Here is a 19469-nt window from a genome sequence, read left to right as displayed (position 1 = left end):
AACAAATTGCCTAAATGGATTCTTGATTTGCCGGACAGAAAATTTAGAAATTATATAAAAGAAGTACTTTGTAAAAAGGCATATTACAAGTCTGATGATTATGTGAACGACAATAATGTCTGGCCCAAGCATGGTGCAGTATCCTCATAACATATGTAATTGATTTATGACATTATTACGTACGTTTTGTACATTTAGCTTTTTATTTATATATATTTTTTGTGTGACAATTTTCAATAATTTTATTGGAAATACATATTTTATTTTATTTATTTATTCAAATTTTGACATTTTTAATAATGATGTAAATTCGTCCTCCTAATTTTTAATATATATATAAGACCTATATTTGTTAATTGACGTCCTTGGAGAAAAGGCTGCGGTGAAGTTTGTTGCGCCGCTTCTTCTTCACCTGCGCTTTGGAAGCCGGCAGTAGACTTAGTTTAAGTAATTTTTTTTTGACGTCAATAAGTGATGTATACCATCCTAAATTGAATAAAGAATTTTGAATTTGAATTTAATTTGAATTTGAACTTGAGACGTTGACTGTACGCGCTAAAACTCGCAAATAACTGAATAATTTCATGGCAATGAAAGAGTAAATACAAAGTAAAATTCTGTTGTTAGCTTTTACCAGAGAAATTTGAATAATAGGGCCTTGACAGCCGTCTATTGTTATACGCATTGTTCCTGGCCTATGTTATCTGTGTTTTTGAAGCCGTGGAAGTTATGCCACCAAGCCGTCCCAGTCGAGTGAAAAATACTACAAGGCGTAGTGCGACAATATTAAACGTATCAAATTGTGCTGTTTCGTGTAGTAGCCGTAATCTTGCGTTTGTACAGCGCTAAGTGAACACGATTATCATAGTAATATATTGTGCTGCTTAAAGCTATTAAAGAAATGAAGGGAATAAAACATCAATAAAAGATTAAAACACTCAATTGAATAAATTGGAATGAAGTTATTCTTATCTATGAAAAAGAAAATCACTTTTATTTTTCACGTTGACCACAGCCGTTGCAACGTCACAGCCCTGAATGAAACCAGGATGAAAGAGCGTCTTGTCTATTGGCTTATATTATTCATATTATGATTTCCTAATTAAAATATTAGCAAGATAACGCAAGGTAAAAGCAAACATCTTAGGAGTAATTAATCGGAGTTATTTTAGGAAATTCCGTTAATGGAATCTGGTAATGGCATGTAAACAGCCTTGGAAAAGTTCAAACTTGCGAATTGCTTAGTGTTGAGTTTGCAGCTTTTCTAACAAGCGCTTTCATTAAGTGACGAAGGGCTGTTCGACGCCATGCGACGCGACGTTATGTCGCTCATCTGAGTTCCAGAAATTAAGATATACTCGTACCATTACCATTTTATCAGCACTCCATCACAATCATTACATGTTTTATCAGCACTCCATCACAATCATTACATGTTTTATCAGCACTCCATCACAATCATTACATGTTTTATCAGCACTCCATCACAATCATTACATCATTACATGTTTTATCAGCACTCCATCACAATCATTACTTGTTTTATCAGCACTCCATCACAATCATTACATGTTTTATCAGCACTCCATCACAATAATTACCTGTTTTATCAGCACTCCATCACAATCATTACCTGTTTTATCAGCACTCCATCACAATCATTACATGTTTTATCAGCACTCCATCACAATCATTACATGTTTTATCAGCACTCCATCACAATCATTACATGTTTTATCAGCACTCCATCACAATCATTACCTGTTTTATCAGCACTCCATCACAATCATTACGTGTTTTATCAGCACTCCATCACAATCATTACGTGTTTTATCAGTACTCCATCACAATCATTACCTGTTTTATCAGCACTCCATCACAATCATTACATGTTTTATCAGCACTCCATCACAATCATTACCTGTTTTATCAGCACTCCATCACAATCATTACATGTTTTATCAGCACTCCATCACAATCATTACATGTTTTATCAGCACTTCATCACAATCATTACATGTTTTATCAGCGCTCCATCACAATCATTACATGTTTTATCAGCACTCCATCACAATCATTACATGTTTTATCAGCACTCCATCACAATCATTACATGTTTTATCAGCACTCCATCACAATCATTACATGTTTTATCACAATCATTACCTGTTTTATCAGCACTCCATCACAATCATTACATGTTTCATCAGCACTCCATCACAATCATTACATGTTTTATCAGCACTCCATCACAATCATTACATGTTTTATCAGCACTCCATCACAATCATTACATGTTTTATCAGCACTCCATCACAATCATTACATGTTTTATCACAATCATTACATGTTTTATCAGCACTCCATCACAATCATTACATGTTTTATCAGCACTCCATCACAATCATTACATGTTTCATCAGCACTCCATCACAATCATTACATGTTTTATCAGCACTCCATCACAATCATTACATGTTTTATCAGCACTCCATCACAATCATTACCTGTTTTATCAGCACTCCATCACAATCATTACATGTTTTATCAGCACTCCATCACAATCATTACATGTTTTATCAGCACTCCATCACAATCATTACATGTTTTATCAGCACTCCATCACAATCATTACATGTTTTATCAGCACTCCATCACAATCATTACATGTTTTATCAGCACTCCATCACAATCATTACATGTTTTATCAGCACTCCACCACAATCATTACATGTTTTATCAGCACTCCATCACAATCATTACATGTTTTATCAGCACTCCATCACAATCATTACATGTTTTATCAGCACTTCATCACAATCATTACATGTTTTATCAGCACTCCATCACAATCATTACCTGTATTATCAGCACTCAATCACAATCATTACATGTTTTATCAGTACTCCATTATAATCATTACATGTTTTATCAGCACTCCATCTCAATTATTACATGTTTTATCAGCACTCCATCACAATCATTACATGTTTTATCAGCACTCCATCGCAATCATTACATGTTTTATCAGCACTTCATCACAATCATTACATGTTTTATCAGCACTCCATCACAATCATTACATATTTTATCAGCACTCCATCACAATCATTACATGTTTTATCAGCACTCCATCACAATCATTACATGTTTTATCAGCACTTCATCACGATCATTACATGTTTTATCACAATCATTACATGTTTTATCAGCACTCCATCACAATCATTACATGTTTTATCAGCACTCCATCACAATCATTACCTGTTTTATCAGCACTCCATCACAATCATTACATCATTACATGTTTTATCAGCACTCCATCACAATCATTACTTGTTTTATCAGCACTCCATCACAATCATTACATGTTTTATCAGTACTCCATCACAATAATTACCTGTTTTATCAGCACTCCATCACAATCATTACCTGTTTTATCAGCACTCCATCACAATCATTACATGTTTTATCAGCACTCCATCACAATCATTACATGTTTTATCAGCACTCCATCTCAATCATTACATGTTTTATCAGCACTCCATCACAATCATTACATGTTTTATCAGCACTCCATCACAATCATTACATGTTTTATCAGCACTCCATCACAATCATTACCTGTTTTATCAGCACTCCATCACAATCATTACATGTTTTATCAGCACTCCATCACAATCATTACATGTTTTATCAGCACTCCATCACAATCATTACCTGTTTTATCAGCACTCCATCACAATCATTACATGTTTTATCAGCACTCCATCACAATCATTACATGTTTTATCAGCACTCCATCACAATCATTACCTGTTTTATCAGCACTCCATCACAATCATTACATGTTTTATCAGCACTCCATCACAATCATTACATCATTACATGTTTTATCAGCACTCCATCACAATCATTACATGTTTTATCAGCACTCCATCACAATAATTACCTGTTTTATCAGCACTCCATCACAATCATTACATGTTTTATCAGCACTCCATCACAATCATTACATGTTTTATCAGCACTCCATCACAATCATTACCTGTTTTATCAGCACTCCATCACAATCATTACCTGTTTTATCAGCACTCCATCACAATCATTACATGTTTTATCAGCACTCCATCACAATCATTACTTGTTTTATCAGCACTCCATCACAATCATTACATGTTTTATCAGCACTCCATCACAATAATTACCTGTTTTATTAGCACTCCATCACAATCATTACCTGTTTTATCAGCACTCCATCACAATCATTACATGTTTTATCAGCACTCCATCACAATCATTACATGTTTTATCAACACTCCATCTCAATCATTACATGTTTTATCAGCACTCCATCACAATCATTACATGTTTTATCAGCACTCCATCACAATCATTACATGTTTTATCAGCACTCCATCACAATCATTACATGTTTTATCAGCACTTCATCACAATCATTACATGTTTTATCAGCACTCCATCACAATCATTACCTGTATTATCAGCACTCAATCACAATCATTACATGTTTTATCAGTACTCCATTATAATCATTACATGTTTTATCAGCACTCCATCTCAATTATTACATGTTTTATCAGCACTCCATCACAATCATTACATGTTTTATCAGCACTCCATCACAATCATTACATGTTTTATCAGCACTCCATCACAATCATTACCTGTTTTATCAGCACTCCATCACAATCATTACATGTTTTATCAGCACTTCATCGCAATCATTACATGTTTTGTCAGCACTCCATCACAATCATTACATATTTTATCACAGTCATTACATGTTTTATCAGCACTCCATCACAATCATTACATGTTTTATCAGCACTCCATCACAATCATTACCTGTTTTATAAGCACTCCATCACAATCATTACATGTTTTATCAGCACTTAATCGCAATCATTACATGTTTTATCAGCACTCCATCACAATCATTACCTGTTTTATCAGCACTCCATCACAATCATTACATGTTTTATCAGCACTCCATCACAATCATTACATGTTTTATCAGCACTCCATCTCAATCATTACATGTTTTATCAGCACTCCATCACAAACATTACATGTTTTATCACAATCATTACCTGTTTTATCAGCACTTCATCACAATCATTACATGTTTTATCAGCACTCCATCACAATCATTACATGTTTTATCAGCACTCCATCACAATCATTACATGTTTTATCAGCACTCCATCACAATCATTACATGTTTTATCAGCACTTCATCACGATCATTACATGTTTTATCACAATCATTACATGTTTTATCAGCACTCCATCACAATCATTACATGTTTTATCAGCACTCCATCACAATCATTACCTGTTTTATCAGCACTCCATCACAATCATTACATCATTACATGTTTTATCAGCACTCCATCACAATCATTACTTGTTTTATCAGCACTCCATCACAATCATTACATGTTTTATCAGCACTCCATCACAATAATTACCTCTTTTATCAGCACTACATCACAATCATTACCTGTTTTATCAGCACTCCATCACAATCATTACATGTTTTATCAGCACTCCATCACAATCATTACATGTTTTTTCAGCACTCCATCTCAATCATTACATGTTTTATCAGCACTCCATCACAATCATTACATGTTTTATCAGCACTCCATCACAATCATTACATGTTTTATCAGCACTCCATCACAATCATTACCTGTTTTATCAGCACTCCATCACAATCATTACATGTTTTATCAGCACTCCATCACAATCATTACATGTTTTATCAGCACTCCATCACAATCATTACCTGTTTTATCAGCACTCCATCACAATCATTACATGTTTTATCAGCACTCCATCACAATCATTACATCATTACATGTTTTATCAGCACTGCATCACAATCATTACATGTTTTATCAGCACTCCATCACAATAATTACCTGTTTTATCAGCACTCCATCACAATCATTACATGTTTTATCAGCACTCCATCACAATCATTACATGTTTTATCAGCACTCCATCACAATCATTACCTGTTTTATCAGCACTCCATCACAATCATTACCTGTTTTATCAGCACTCCATCACAATCATTACATGTTTTATCAGCACTCCATCACAATCATTACTTGTTTTATCAGCACTCCATCACAATCATTACATGTTTTATCAGCACTCCATCACAATAATTACCTGTTTTATCAGCACTCCATCACAATCATTACCTGTTTTATCAGCACTCCATCACAATCATTACATGTTTTATCAGCACTCCATCACAATCATTACATGTTTTATCAGCACTCCATCTCAATCATTACATGTTTTATCAGCACTCCATCACAATCATTACATGTTTTACCAGCACTCCATCTCAATCATTACCTGTTTTATCAGCACTCCATCACAATCATTACATGTTTTATCAGCACTCCATCACAATCATTACATCATTACATGTTTTATCAGCACTCCATCACAATCATTACTTGTTTTATCAGCACTCCATCACAATCATTACATGTTTTATCAGCACTCCATCACAATAATTACCTGTTTTATCAGCACTCCATCACAATCATTACCTGTTTTATCAGCACTCCATCACAATCATTACATGTTTTATCAGCACTCCATCACAATCATTACATGTTTTATCAGCACTCCATCACAATCATTACATGTTTTATCAGCACTCCATCACAATCATTACCTGTTTTATCAGCACTCCATCACAATCATTACGTGTTTTATCAGCACTCCATCACAATCATTACGTGTTTTATCAGTACTCCATCACAATCATTACCTGTTTTATCAGCACTCCATCACAATCATTACATGTTTTATCAGCACTCCATCACAATCATTACCTGTTTTATCAGCACTCCATCACAATCATTACATGTTTTATCAGCACTCCATCACAATCATTACATGTTTTATCAGCACTCCATCACAATCATTACATGTTTTATCAGCACTCCATCACAATCATTACCTGTTTTATCAGCACTCCATCACAATCATTACATGTTTTATCAGCACTCCATCACAATCATTACATGTTTTATCAGCACTCCATCACAATCATTACCTGTTTTATCAGCACTCCATCACAATCATTACATGTTTTATCAGCACTCCATCACAATCATTACATCATTACATGTTTTATCAGCACTGCATCACAATCATTACATGTTTTATCAGCACTCCATCACAATCATTACCTGTTTTATCACAATCATTACATGTTTCATCAGCACTCCATCACAATCATTACATGTTTTATCAGCACTCCATCTCAATCATTACATGTTTTATCAGCACTCCATCACAATCATTACATGTTTTATCAGCACTCCATCACAATCATTACATGTTTTATCAGCACTCCATCACAATCATTACCTGTTTTATCAGCACTCCATCACAATCATTACATGTTTTATCAGCACTCCATCACGATCATTACATGTTTTATCAGCACTCCATCACAATCATTACATGTTTTATCGGCACTCCATCACAATCATTACATGTTTTATCAGCACTTCATCACAATCATTACATGTTTTATCAGCACTCCATCACAATCATTACATGTTTCATCAGCACTCCATCACAATCATTATATGTTTTATCAGCACTCCATCACAATCATTACCTGTCTTATCAGCACTCCATCACAATCATTACATGTTTTATCAGCACTCCATCACAATCATTACCTGTTTTATCAGCACTCCATCACAATCATTACCTGTTTTATCAGCACTCCATCACAATCATTACATGTTTTATCAGCACTTCATCACAATCATTACATGTTTTATCAGTACTCCATCTCAATCATTACATGTTTTATCAGCACTTCATCACAATCATTACATGTTATATCAGCACTCCATCACAATCATTACATGTTTTATCACAATCATTACATGTTTTATCAGCACTCCATCTCAATCATTACATATTTTATCAGCACTCCATCACAATCATTACATGTTTTATCAGCACTCCATCACAATCACTACATGTTTTATCACAATCATTACATGTTTTATCAGCACTCCATCACAATCATTACCTGTTTTATCAGCACTCCATCACAATCATTACCTGTTTTATCAGCACTCCATCACGATCATTACATGTTTTATCAGCACTCCATCACAATCATTACATGTTTTATCAGCACTTCATCACAATCATTACATGTTTTATCAGCACTCCATCACAATCATTACATGTTTTATCAGCACTCCATCTCAATCATTACATGTTTTATCAGCACTCCATCACAATCATTACATGTTTTACCAGCACTCCATCTCAATCACTACATGTTTTATCAGCACTCCATCACAATCATTACATGTTTTATCAGCACTCCATCACAATCATTACATCATTACATGTTTTATCAGCACTCCATCACAATCATTACTTGTTTTATCAGCACTCCATCACAATCATTACATGTTTTATCAGCACTCCATCACAATAATTACCTGTTTTATCAGCACTCTATCACAATCATTACCTGTTTTATCAGCACTCCATCACAATCATTACCTGTTTTATCAGCACTCCATCACAATCATTACGTGTTTTATCAGTACTCCATCACAATCATTACCTGTTTTATCAGCACTCCATCACAATCATTACATGTTTTATCAGCACTCCATCACAATCATTACCTGTTTTATCAGCACTCCATCACAATCATTACATGTTTTATCAGCACTCCATCACAATCATTACATGTTTTATCAGCACTTCATCACAATCATTACATGTTTTATCAGCGCTCCATCACAATCATTACATGTTTTATCAGCACTCCATCACAATCATTACATGTTTTATCACAATCATTACCTGTTTTATCAGCACTCCATCACAATCATTACATGTTTCATCAGCACTCCATCACAATCATTACATGTTTTATCAGCACTCCATCACAATCATTACATGTTTCATCAGCACTCCATCACAATCATTACATGTTTTATCAGCACTCCATCACAATCATTATATGTTTTATCAGCACTCCATCACAATCATTACCTGTTTTATCAGCACTCCATCACAATCATTACATGTTTTATCAGCACTCCATCACAATCATTACATGTTTTATCAGCACTCCATCACAATCATTACATGTTTTATCACAATCATTACATGTTTCATCAGCACTCCATCACAATCATTACATGTTTTATCAGCGCTCCATCATAATCATTACATGTTTCATCAGCACTCCATCACAATCATTACATGTTTTATCAGCACTCCATCACAATCATTACCTGTTTTATCAGCACTCCATCACAATCATTACATGTTTTATCAGCACTCCATCACAATCATTACATGTTTTATCAGCACTCCATCACAATCATTACATGTTTTATCATCACTCCATCACAATCATTACATGTTTTATCAGCACTCCATCACAATCATTACATGTTTTATCAGCACTCCATCACAATCATTACATGTTTTATCAGCACTCCATCACAATCATTACATGTTTTATCAGCACTCCATCACAATCATTACCTGTTTTATCAGCACTCCATCACAATCATTACATGTTTTATCAGCACTCCATCACAATCATTACATGTTTTATCAGCACTCCATCACAATCATTACATGTTTTATCAGCACTCCATCACAATCATTACATGTTTTATCAGCACTTCATCACAATCATTACATGTTTTATCAGAACTTCATCACAATCATTACCTGTTTTATCAGCACTCCATCACAATCATTACATGTTTTATCAGCACTCCATCGCAATCATTTCCTGTTTTATCAGCACTCCATCACGATCATTACATGTTTTATCAGCACTCCATCACAATCATTACATGTTTTATCGGCACTCCATCACAATCATTACATGTTTTATCAGCACTTCATCACAATCATTACATGTTTTATCAGCACTCCATCACAATCATTACATGTTTTATCAGCACTTCATCACAATCATTACATGTTTTATCAGCACTCCATCACAATCATTACATGTTTTATCAGCACTCCATCTCAATCATTACATGTTTTATCAGCACTCCATCTCAATCATTACATGTTTTATCAGCACTCCATCTCAATCATTACATGTTTTATCAGCACTCCATCACAATCATTACCTGTTTTATCAGCACTCCATCACACTCATTACATGTTTTATCAGCACTCCATCACAATCATTACCTGTTTTATCAGCACTCCATCACAATCATTACATGTTTTATCAGCACTCCATCACAATCATTACATGTTTTATCAGCACTCCATCACAATCATTACCTGTTTTATCAGCACTCCATCTCAATCATTACATGTTTTATCAGCACTCCATCACAATCATTACCTGTTTTATCAGCACTCCATCACACTCATTACATGTTTTATCAGCACTCCATCACAATCATTACATGTTTTATTAGCACTCCATCACAATCATTACCTGTTTTATCAGCACTCCATCACAATCATTACATGTTTTATCAGCACTCTATCACAATCATTACCTGTTTTATCAGCACTCCATCACAATCATTACCTGTTTTATCAGCACTCAATCACAATCATTACATGTTTTATCAGCACTCCATCACAATCATTACCTGTTTTATCAGCACTCCATCACAATCATTACCTGTTTTATCAGCACTCCATCACAATCATTACATGTTTTATCAGCACTTCATCACAATCATTACATGTTTTATCAGCACTTCATCACAATCATTACATGTTTTATCAGCACTTCATCACAATCATTACATGTTTTATCAGCACTCCATCACAATCATTACATGTTTTATCAGCACTCCATCTCAATCATTACATGTTTTATCAGCACTCCATCACAATCATTACATGTTTTATTAGCACTCCATCACAATCATTACCTGTTTTATCAGCACTCCATCACAATCATTACATGTTTTATCAGCACTCTATCACAATCATTACCTGTTTTATCAGCACTCCATCACAATCATTACCTGTTTTATCAGCACTCAATCACAATCATTACATGTTTTATCAGCACTCCATCACAATCATTACCTGTTTTATCAGCACTCCATCACAATCATTACCTGTTTTATCAGCACTCCATCACAATCATTACATGTTTTATCAGCACTTCATCACAATCATTACATGTTTTATCAGCACTTCATCACAATCATTACATGTTTTATCAGCACTCCATCACAATCATTACATGTTTTATCAGCACTCCATCTCAATCATTACATGTTTTAACAACACTCCATCACAATCATTACATGTTTTATCAGCACTTCATCACAATCATTACATGTTTTATCAGCACTCCATCACAATCATTACCTGTTTTATCAGCACTCCATCACAATCATTACATGTTTTATCAGCACTTCATCACAATCATTACATGTTTTATCAGCACTTCATCACAATCATTACATGTTTTATCAGCACTCCATCACAATCATTATATGTTTTATCAGCACTCCATCACAATCATTACATGTTTTATCAGCACTTCATCACAATCATTACATGTTTTATCAGCACTCCATCACAATCATTACCTGTTTTATCAGCACTCCATCACAATCATTACCTGTTTTATCAGCACTCATAACAATCATTACATGTTTTATCAGCACTCCATCACAATCATTACATAATTTATCAGCACTCATTACAATCATTACATGTTTTATCAGCACTCCATCACAATCATTACCTGTTTTATCAGCACTCCATCACAAACATTACCTGTTTTATCAGCACTCATAACAATCATTACATGTTTTATCAGCACTCCATCACAATCATTACCTGTTTTATCAGCACTCATCACAATCATTACATGTTTTATCAGCACTTCATCACAATCATTACCTGTTTTATCACAATCATTACAATCATTACATGTTTTTGTACACTTTTTGACCATGTATTTGATTAACTTTTTAATGCTTGAAAATAAAAATACAACATTGGCTAATAAAAAATGAAATAACCTGAGAACAATGAATGACAAACAATAAGCTTCTTTCGGTATTTCTTGTCAGTGGTCGCTTCAAAATACTTGTCGTCGTTTCTCAAAGGTACAAACTTTGAGAAATAATAGGTATGTCGTTCCTCTTTGCGTGTCGATGGCAAATCGAAGAACGCTCTGTTGGATCTCTTTTCAAGTCAAATTCATTTTTATTATTTTATACGTCACATTTTGTCTTACAAAATCACGTTTTATTCTTGAACTCCGTATATAATACCTATTGTTCTGAATCATGAAGTGGAATGGACGCTCCCGCAGCTTCTAAAAGCTTTATTATTTCATTCAATTCGCGTAAAAGTTCTTGCTTGAAGCTCAGTTTAACAACAGTTTACTAAAGTTCCACGGTGCGAACAATAAGCTTATTTGCACCTGGCGGGGAACGCTTTAAGCTTTTATTTTAAACCAACTTGGCCCGCGGCTTTGATCGTATGAATTTCTCATTGTTAGGAAATTGTATATTAATTAGATACCTAGTTGTTAACAACTGTAACATTGAGAGAAGAAGAGACAGGTAACAAAAAATCTTCCTTACATCCACAGTTTGTTCGCTTCATTGGAATAGCTCAGAGACTATTAGTACAGACAGGAACATATAATTTTATAGATATATACCTACATCATAATAGATATTTGAGAAGAAATGTAAAGAAGTAAAGGAATTATTGAATTTCATTAAATCTTGTCCCCTACTGGGCGTTATTCCTATACTCATTAATGTCGAACAGCGACAAATCTGTGGCCGTGGCACAACACTCGCCCGGGAGAATCTGATTCAGATTTCGTTGGAGAACGTCGACACGCTCAGAAAAAAAAAAGAATATTAATTGTTACCCATTTAACTTAGGACCGAAAAATACAAAGGTTTAACTACTATTAAAGGTATTAGCCTATATTTAACCTCCAATTGGAGAATAACAAAAACGTATAATTACTTTACTTATGGAGATTTCTTTATTTGCAGTTCGTGACCGTAATTGTAGCTCTGTTCGGCTATTATTGCTATGAGTTGAGCAGAATTTAGAATAACAAAGCAAACATAAGTGCCACCTGCCGTTAACATAAAATATTTGCGCTCGGCGAAATCAATTTGTGACAAAATTTCAATGTATTGTAACAAAAAATATTCGAATTCAAATTGTGACGATTCAATTTGTTTATGCGTAACAAATCAATCATGTATGCAAATCTTTGGTTTATAGTCATGTCTAGATTTTTTAAAAGTCTGTTTAAGTATCACCCAGCATCGGAACGGCAAAGACAAAGACTCCCTTTTTTAATTATCCATAAAATACTTCACTAAAATGATTCCCTATTCCGAAAAGAAATAATTTCTAAAGTCGATCTACACTAAACTGTTACACGATTATAGTGTTTGTCTGTTTGTTGTTTGGCAGGTGTGGAGAAGTACACTTCTGTGCTCCAGGACCATGAAGAACTAATCTATGTCAACCAGGTAAGTGCGCCTAGGGGCGGGTTGCACCACTCAACTTTGACGCTAACTTTAACAACGCAACGTACGCCATTCTTGTGTAAATGGTGGCGCGCAGGGTTAAAGATTACTGATGCAATCCATTCTTATTAATAAATTATTTTTATTGGCATAATTTAGTACTCTAAATAAAGATATTTTTAACAAATAAAATTTGCCTAACATTACATAGAAACTTCATTTAATGATCACTATATATATACGTTTATATATATGGGAAAAGACAGAGGCTATGAGTGACTTTTTCTACTATACAATATGAGTCTCTTTCGGTGTTTCTTTTCATTCACACCACTCACGGCACTCATGTAAGTGCAGTGCTAGGTTACGACCTCACCTGATTTTATTAATATACATCTGTTATGGTTTACATTGAAATTCTACTGGCGCGTCTGAGGGACCTCAGGTTTTATCTATACTATTATTATTATTAAGAGATAAGCGTCTGTGAGTTTGTATGTTTGAGGCGGGTACCTAATCTCCGAAGTTACCGAACCAATTTCAAAAATTTTTTCACCATTAGAAAGGTACATTATCCAAGATTGCTTTATCCAAGATAGGCTTTATTTTATCGCAAAATTCCCACGGGAGTGTAGCCCCGGGCAACACCTAGTTCTCTGATATATTTTTTTTATCTTTACCTCAAACTTTACATTGACAAACAAAAAACCGGTCAAGTTCGAGTTGGAATCGAAGAGGATTCCGTAAAATTAGCTTTTTATTTGTTCGCGGTTTCTAGATTTTTTCTTTTCTTTGTCATGTTCATAATGATACATTTAATGATTAAAAAATCCGCGTGACCTTTTGATTATTGTTGCTTCGTAAAATTGCAAAATATGTTTAAATATATTGACTAAATACACTGACCTCATATACCGCGACAATATTGACAGGTGGCTACAGACAAACGGATACGGAACGCTAAAAATATATCTGAAATAGTCGGTATATCATTTCTGATATAAAATACTTCCAGTCTTTATAACATAATATTTATTGTATTAATGGATGCAATATTTAAAAATGTGTTCCTAGAATAACGGCTGCTAACCACAGGTATTACATACAGCAAAATGATGGTATAACTACAGCATATTTAATAACTAGAAATGATCGCTAGTTACCTGCTAGCTTATAACGCCGCTCTGTAAGGGTCACCGCACACTGCATCAAGTCGAGTCGTTCGGTACTCTCTGTATAAAACATCTGATTGTAACATACACGCTAACCTATGTTTGTGCTTAAAATGAGCTGTCTGAGCGTTTTCACACAAATACTGCGCCATATTGCTTTCTCATTCCAATGATTCCAAAATTATTACTGATTGAAAATAATTAGTAAACGCGCGATGTTATTTTAACATCGATATTGACGTTCGTCCCCGCGTATGTTATAAAGTTCCATTCTATGCTTATACTGGATCACGGTAAATTTAAGCTTTAAAGCTTCGACAACGGCTGCGTTTGTACAGTGCTTGTTGAAGCTGTGAGTCGAAAGTACTCAACTACTCTATCGCATTTACACCGCGATCCGTTCCCGAGTTGACGGGTGTACTGTGGCCTTTATTCAGCTGTAATAGGTAATTTGCATGCCGCCGCAGGTTTAATATTCATGAGCTTACAACAAGCAAGCTTCCCCTTGTACAGCTTTCATTTTTGTATTTTTATAAAATAAACTTTGAATATATAAATACTAGCTGTGCCCTTGGGCTTTACTACTATGGGAATTACGTGATAAAAAAAGTTTCAATTCAGGTCATAATAATTTTGTGTACTGTATACTTCGAAAATTTTTCAAAATCGATTAGCTCTTAACTACTATAAAATTATGCTTTTAAGTAATAGTAGTTATGATCGGAAGGATCCAGATTCGAATCCAACTATACAAAATCCGATAGTGCTACGCGAATATACATACGAATCTTTCTCGAATGTTGAAAAACGGTTTTTATAATCCGAGGCCTGTCTGATGTAAACCTTCCTTGGGATTGCCTTTGAACTGTAAAACGTTCTGTTTCTTAGTCACCACTTGAGGTGACCACACAACACCCACGAAAGGATACGAAGTGGTCTGATTCCAAGGCGAAAACCTCACGATTATTTTTGACGTACGAGGCACATTTTAATAATATAAGATTTATTTACGATTTATTTAGATTGACGACCTCGGTGGCGCAGTGGTAAAGTTCTTGCCACTGAACCGAGAGGTCCCGGTTTCGATCCCCGGTCGGGTCATGATGGAAAGTGATCTTTTTCTGATTGGCCCGGGTCTTGGATGTTTATCTATATATGTATATGTTATAAAAATATAGTATCGTTGAGTTAGTATCCCATAACACAAGTCTCGAACTTACTTTGGGGCTAGCTCAATCTGTGTGATTTGTCCTAATATATTTATTTCGCACTAAACAACATTTTAACAGCTTCCATATCCTACATTGCAAATAAATAGCACAATATTATCCCTTCACAACTTCGTAGACGGTCCTACACACGTAGCCGTAGCCAAGCTCGTAGACGGTCTACGACGCGGGATCGTGGCGCGTATTATGATTATACAGCGTGTTATAAAAAATTGCCAATTTTTTTTAAACTGTGAGTTCCAGCACACATATTACTTATTTATCTCATCTTGTTCTTACATAGTTGTTATCTATTTTCAATACCACCCTGTGGCCTCTTATATAGAAGTTTATAAACATTTATTATTTAATACTATCATTGGCCTGGAATTTTCTTCCCTTGGTAATTTCAGAACAAAAGTAGTGTATACACACGACTACATAGTCCATTTAATACAAAATAATTGTGTTTGTCCCAAAAATCAGAATATTATTTGACACATCCACGTAATTATCTAAAATTTCAGATTTACATTTTTGGACAAATCAAACACATCGTATATTTATATTGAATTTAAGATAATTTGGTTAATTCCCTTATATAATATTCTATTCATTGTAAGTGTCTCGTTTATAATGGAAACACGGCCGACTGATGTTATCCCTCGGGGGGTTTTATTGCAAACACGGCATAGATTCCTTGTCAAAAGGTTGGGTTTCGTTTGGCAACGTGGAATGACGTCACGGGCTTTCGAAATTTATTATGTATAGCCGCAGGCGTGCGCCACATTAGGCAGGTCTACCATAACACTCCTGCTGCCGTTTTATTAAGGATCGTCCAAACGTACCTCGTGTTTCTTTTTCGTTTCATTAGCTAGTGTTACTCTGACAGAGCGCAAATAACGATCGTGGATATCTTCCGAGGTGTCTAAGGGTAGGTTGCACCGTCAACTTTGACGTTAACTTTACCGTGCGCAGAAAAACGCGCCGGTTATAATCAATGTCCAATTTGTCAGTGAAACTCATCCTAAGAGACATAAAATTTTACAGTGGACGAATCGACCAAATCTTTAGGATCTTTAGGCTACAGGGCGTCATGGCTGGAGACGGAACTTAAAACTCGCGAGAAAGAGAGACACCTAATTTCCTAGCAGTATAACAATACGTCACAACAGAGTATGGGATTCAGGGATCTCTGACTGCGATTGGGACGAGTTAGCTTTTCATAGATTTTGCATTGCTCTGCAGTATCTAAAGCTTAGAGAAAATATTCCTAATGACACAACCAGTTGTGTATACCAGATTGGTCCAAGATGAAAACGTGAATTTAATATGCAGTGTTCTCTGTGCTTGAGGCTATTCTATCTTATGTTATTCCTGAATTCTATAATCATACCTTCCGGAGAAATTCAATCGCAAATTTTCTATGATGAGAGAAACGTTTAAGAGTGTTTGAAACTCAAACTTCCAAAATAGTTGAAGTAACAAGTAGTCACTTGACAAGATTTGATCAATCACCTGAGGTCGCGTGACTGCGCGTCGCGTGTCGCTTCGTGTTTATATCAGGCGACACGGCTTCGGTCGCGGCTCGTCAAACGTACTCGGATTGCGAAATAATGTTTTATTATGTTTTATTTAATAATAACTAAATAAATAAATAATAATAAAAAATAAATATATTAGGACAAATCACACAGATTGAGCTAGCCCCAAAGTAAGTTTTGACTTGTGTTGATACTAACTCAACGATACTATACTTATATCAAATACATATATAGATTAACATCCAAGACCCGGATCAATCAGAAAAAGATCATTTTCCATCATGACCCGACCGGGGATCGAACCCAGGACCTCTCGGTTCAGTGACAAGAACTTTACCACTGCGCTAGCGAAGTCGTCTTAATACAAATTTAAAATTTTAAAGAAATTTCTCACCTCCAATTTCTCATAAAGTTACAAACTACTGACGAAGAGCACACAAATGAGAGCTTTAATAAAAAAGATGAGAACAAAAAAAATTAATCATGCTACCGCTTTTGTGATGTTGAACCTACTCGATGTAAAGACGGTACAGATCGATGACACTTCCAACGATATTTGTTGTTGGAAACACTCTTATTAGAGCTATCTCCCTCCAGCGGACTCCCTGGAGGACAGTCTTCAATTTCGCATTGAACTGCGATCTCCTTTATTTATTTAATCCGTCTATTGGCACAGGGAAATAAGATCATACCTACATCAATTGGCAAAATTCCCATGTTGAAATATCAATTTTCTTTTACCTCACTTATATATTTAACATAGAAATTATTTTGCTTAAGGCGAATAAGGTCTAGGCAAGTTCTGAGTATATGACTTGACTTCTGACTTTGGCTAAGTGACACATAACCTAGGCAGCTGATAGGCAACAATACCAATCCCAAGGAGGGTTGACATCAATTCGTGGCCTACCTAATTTTACAATCTTCACAATCCCCACGCACTCGGGAACATGCGAGATGAGAGAGACGGCAGTACCAAACTAATTCCTATCTTGTTCTTACGTTAATCGTGTTCACATCCAAGAAGAATCTAGACTAAACAAATATTTTAATGTAGAGATTCGAATGGCTGGTCGGTCGTCCAATAGACCCGGGCGAGGTCCTGACACTGCAGCTGTTGTCCCGCGGACGATGGGGCTCCCACCGCGTGCTGGGCGTGTACCGGCTCGGCCTGCAGATCCTGGTGGCGGACCATCAGCTCTGCGTCACCGACACCCTGGTCGACGAGCGGAACAAGGCTGTGCCGGTGAGTGAATTACTTTCTGTTGCGTATGTTAACGGGAAACTTGTACGGAAATATAATTGACGGTAGATTTGTATTTTTCATAGGCGTTGTTATTGTAATTTTAATAGCTGGGAAATCAGTATGAAGGTATACCGTGCTGAGCCTGGCATTAAATACTAGATGAGCTGGCCCTGATGTGAAAATGTTTCTTATTCGATAAAATAGGGTATTATTATAAAAGATATATTTAAAAAGATTAATTATGTGAACACAAAGTACGATCAAATCTAGATAGAACAGACAAAAAAAAAATGTTTGTTCTTATCCACCTTTAAGATTACATATCAAGATCGTAACTCGAAACATTTTGATCGCGAGTAAAGTACACATATAAATATAAATAACCTACATAATGAAAAACTGCCAATTTCCTAAATAGGCGTTTTGTTATATAGACCTGTTGATAGCCAGATTGCTCATTAGTCGTTTCGCTTTGTTTGTTTGGATGGGACATCATAAAAAGTTAGTAAGTAAATTTTTATTTACATAGTTATTTTTAATTAACATACGAATTCAGTATCACGATTTCAGCCCCTACGGTATAAACAGATTCAGGAGTCGCAATACTACATTTAGCTCGATAGCTGTGCTTATAGATAGATGAATTTGGGATTCAGAAATTATAACAGGTAGCCTATCGCCTATGAGAAGAATCCGCAATTTACAGCTTCTCTTGAGTGACAATT

At 35.2% G+C, this 19469-nt stretch overlaps 1 protein-coding gene across 5 annotated transcripts in view; it reads left to right on the top strand.

Moving 5' to 3' along the window:
- Positions 1 to 19469, top strand: part of LOC128683090 (otoferlin-like) — a 75402-nt gene that overhangs the window by 10462 nt on the left and 45471 nt on the right. For all 5 annotated transcript variants that reach the window (XM_053768334.1, XM_053768335.1, XM_053768333.1 and 2 more), the window contains exons 2-3: positions 13519 to 13577; positions 18556 to 18744. In XM_053768334.1, the coding sequence (XP_053624309.1) occupies positions 13519 to 13577; positions 18556 to 18744 (248 nt within the window). The remainder of the gene's footprint in view (positions 1 to 13518; positions 13578 to 18555; positions 18745 to 19469) is intronic.

This window comes from Plodia interpunctella, chromosome Z (genome assembly GCF_027563975.2).
Source record: "Plodia interpunctella isolate USDA-ARS_2022_Savannah chromosome Z, ilPloInte3.2, whole genome shotgun sequence".
In the NCBI taxonomy this organism is placed as follows: Eukaryota; Metazoa; Arthropoda; class Insecta; order Lepidoptera; family Pyralidae; genus Plodia; species Plodia interpunctella.
The sequence above is the reverse complement of the archived record's forward strand: the minus strand, read 5'-3'. Positions and strand labels throughout refer to the sequence as shown.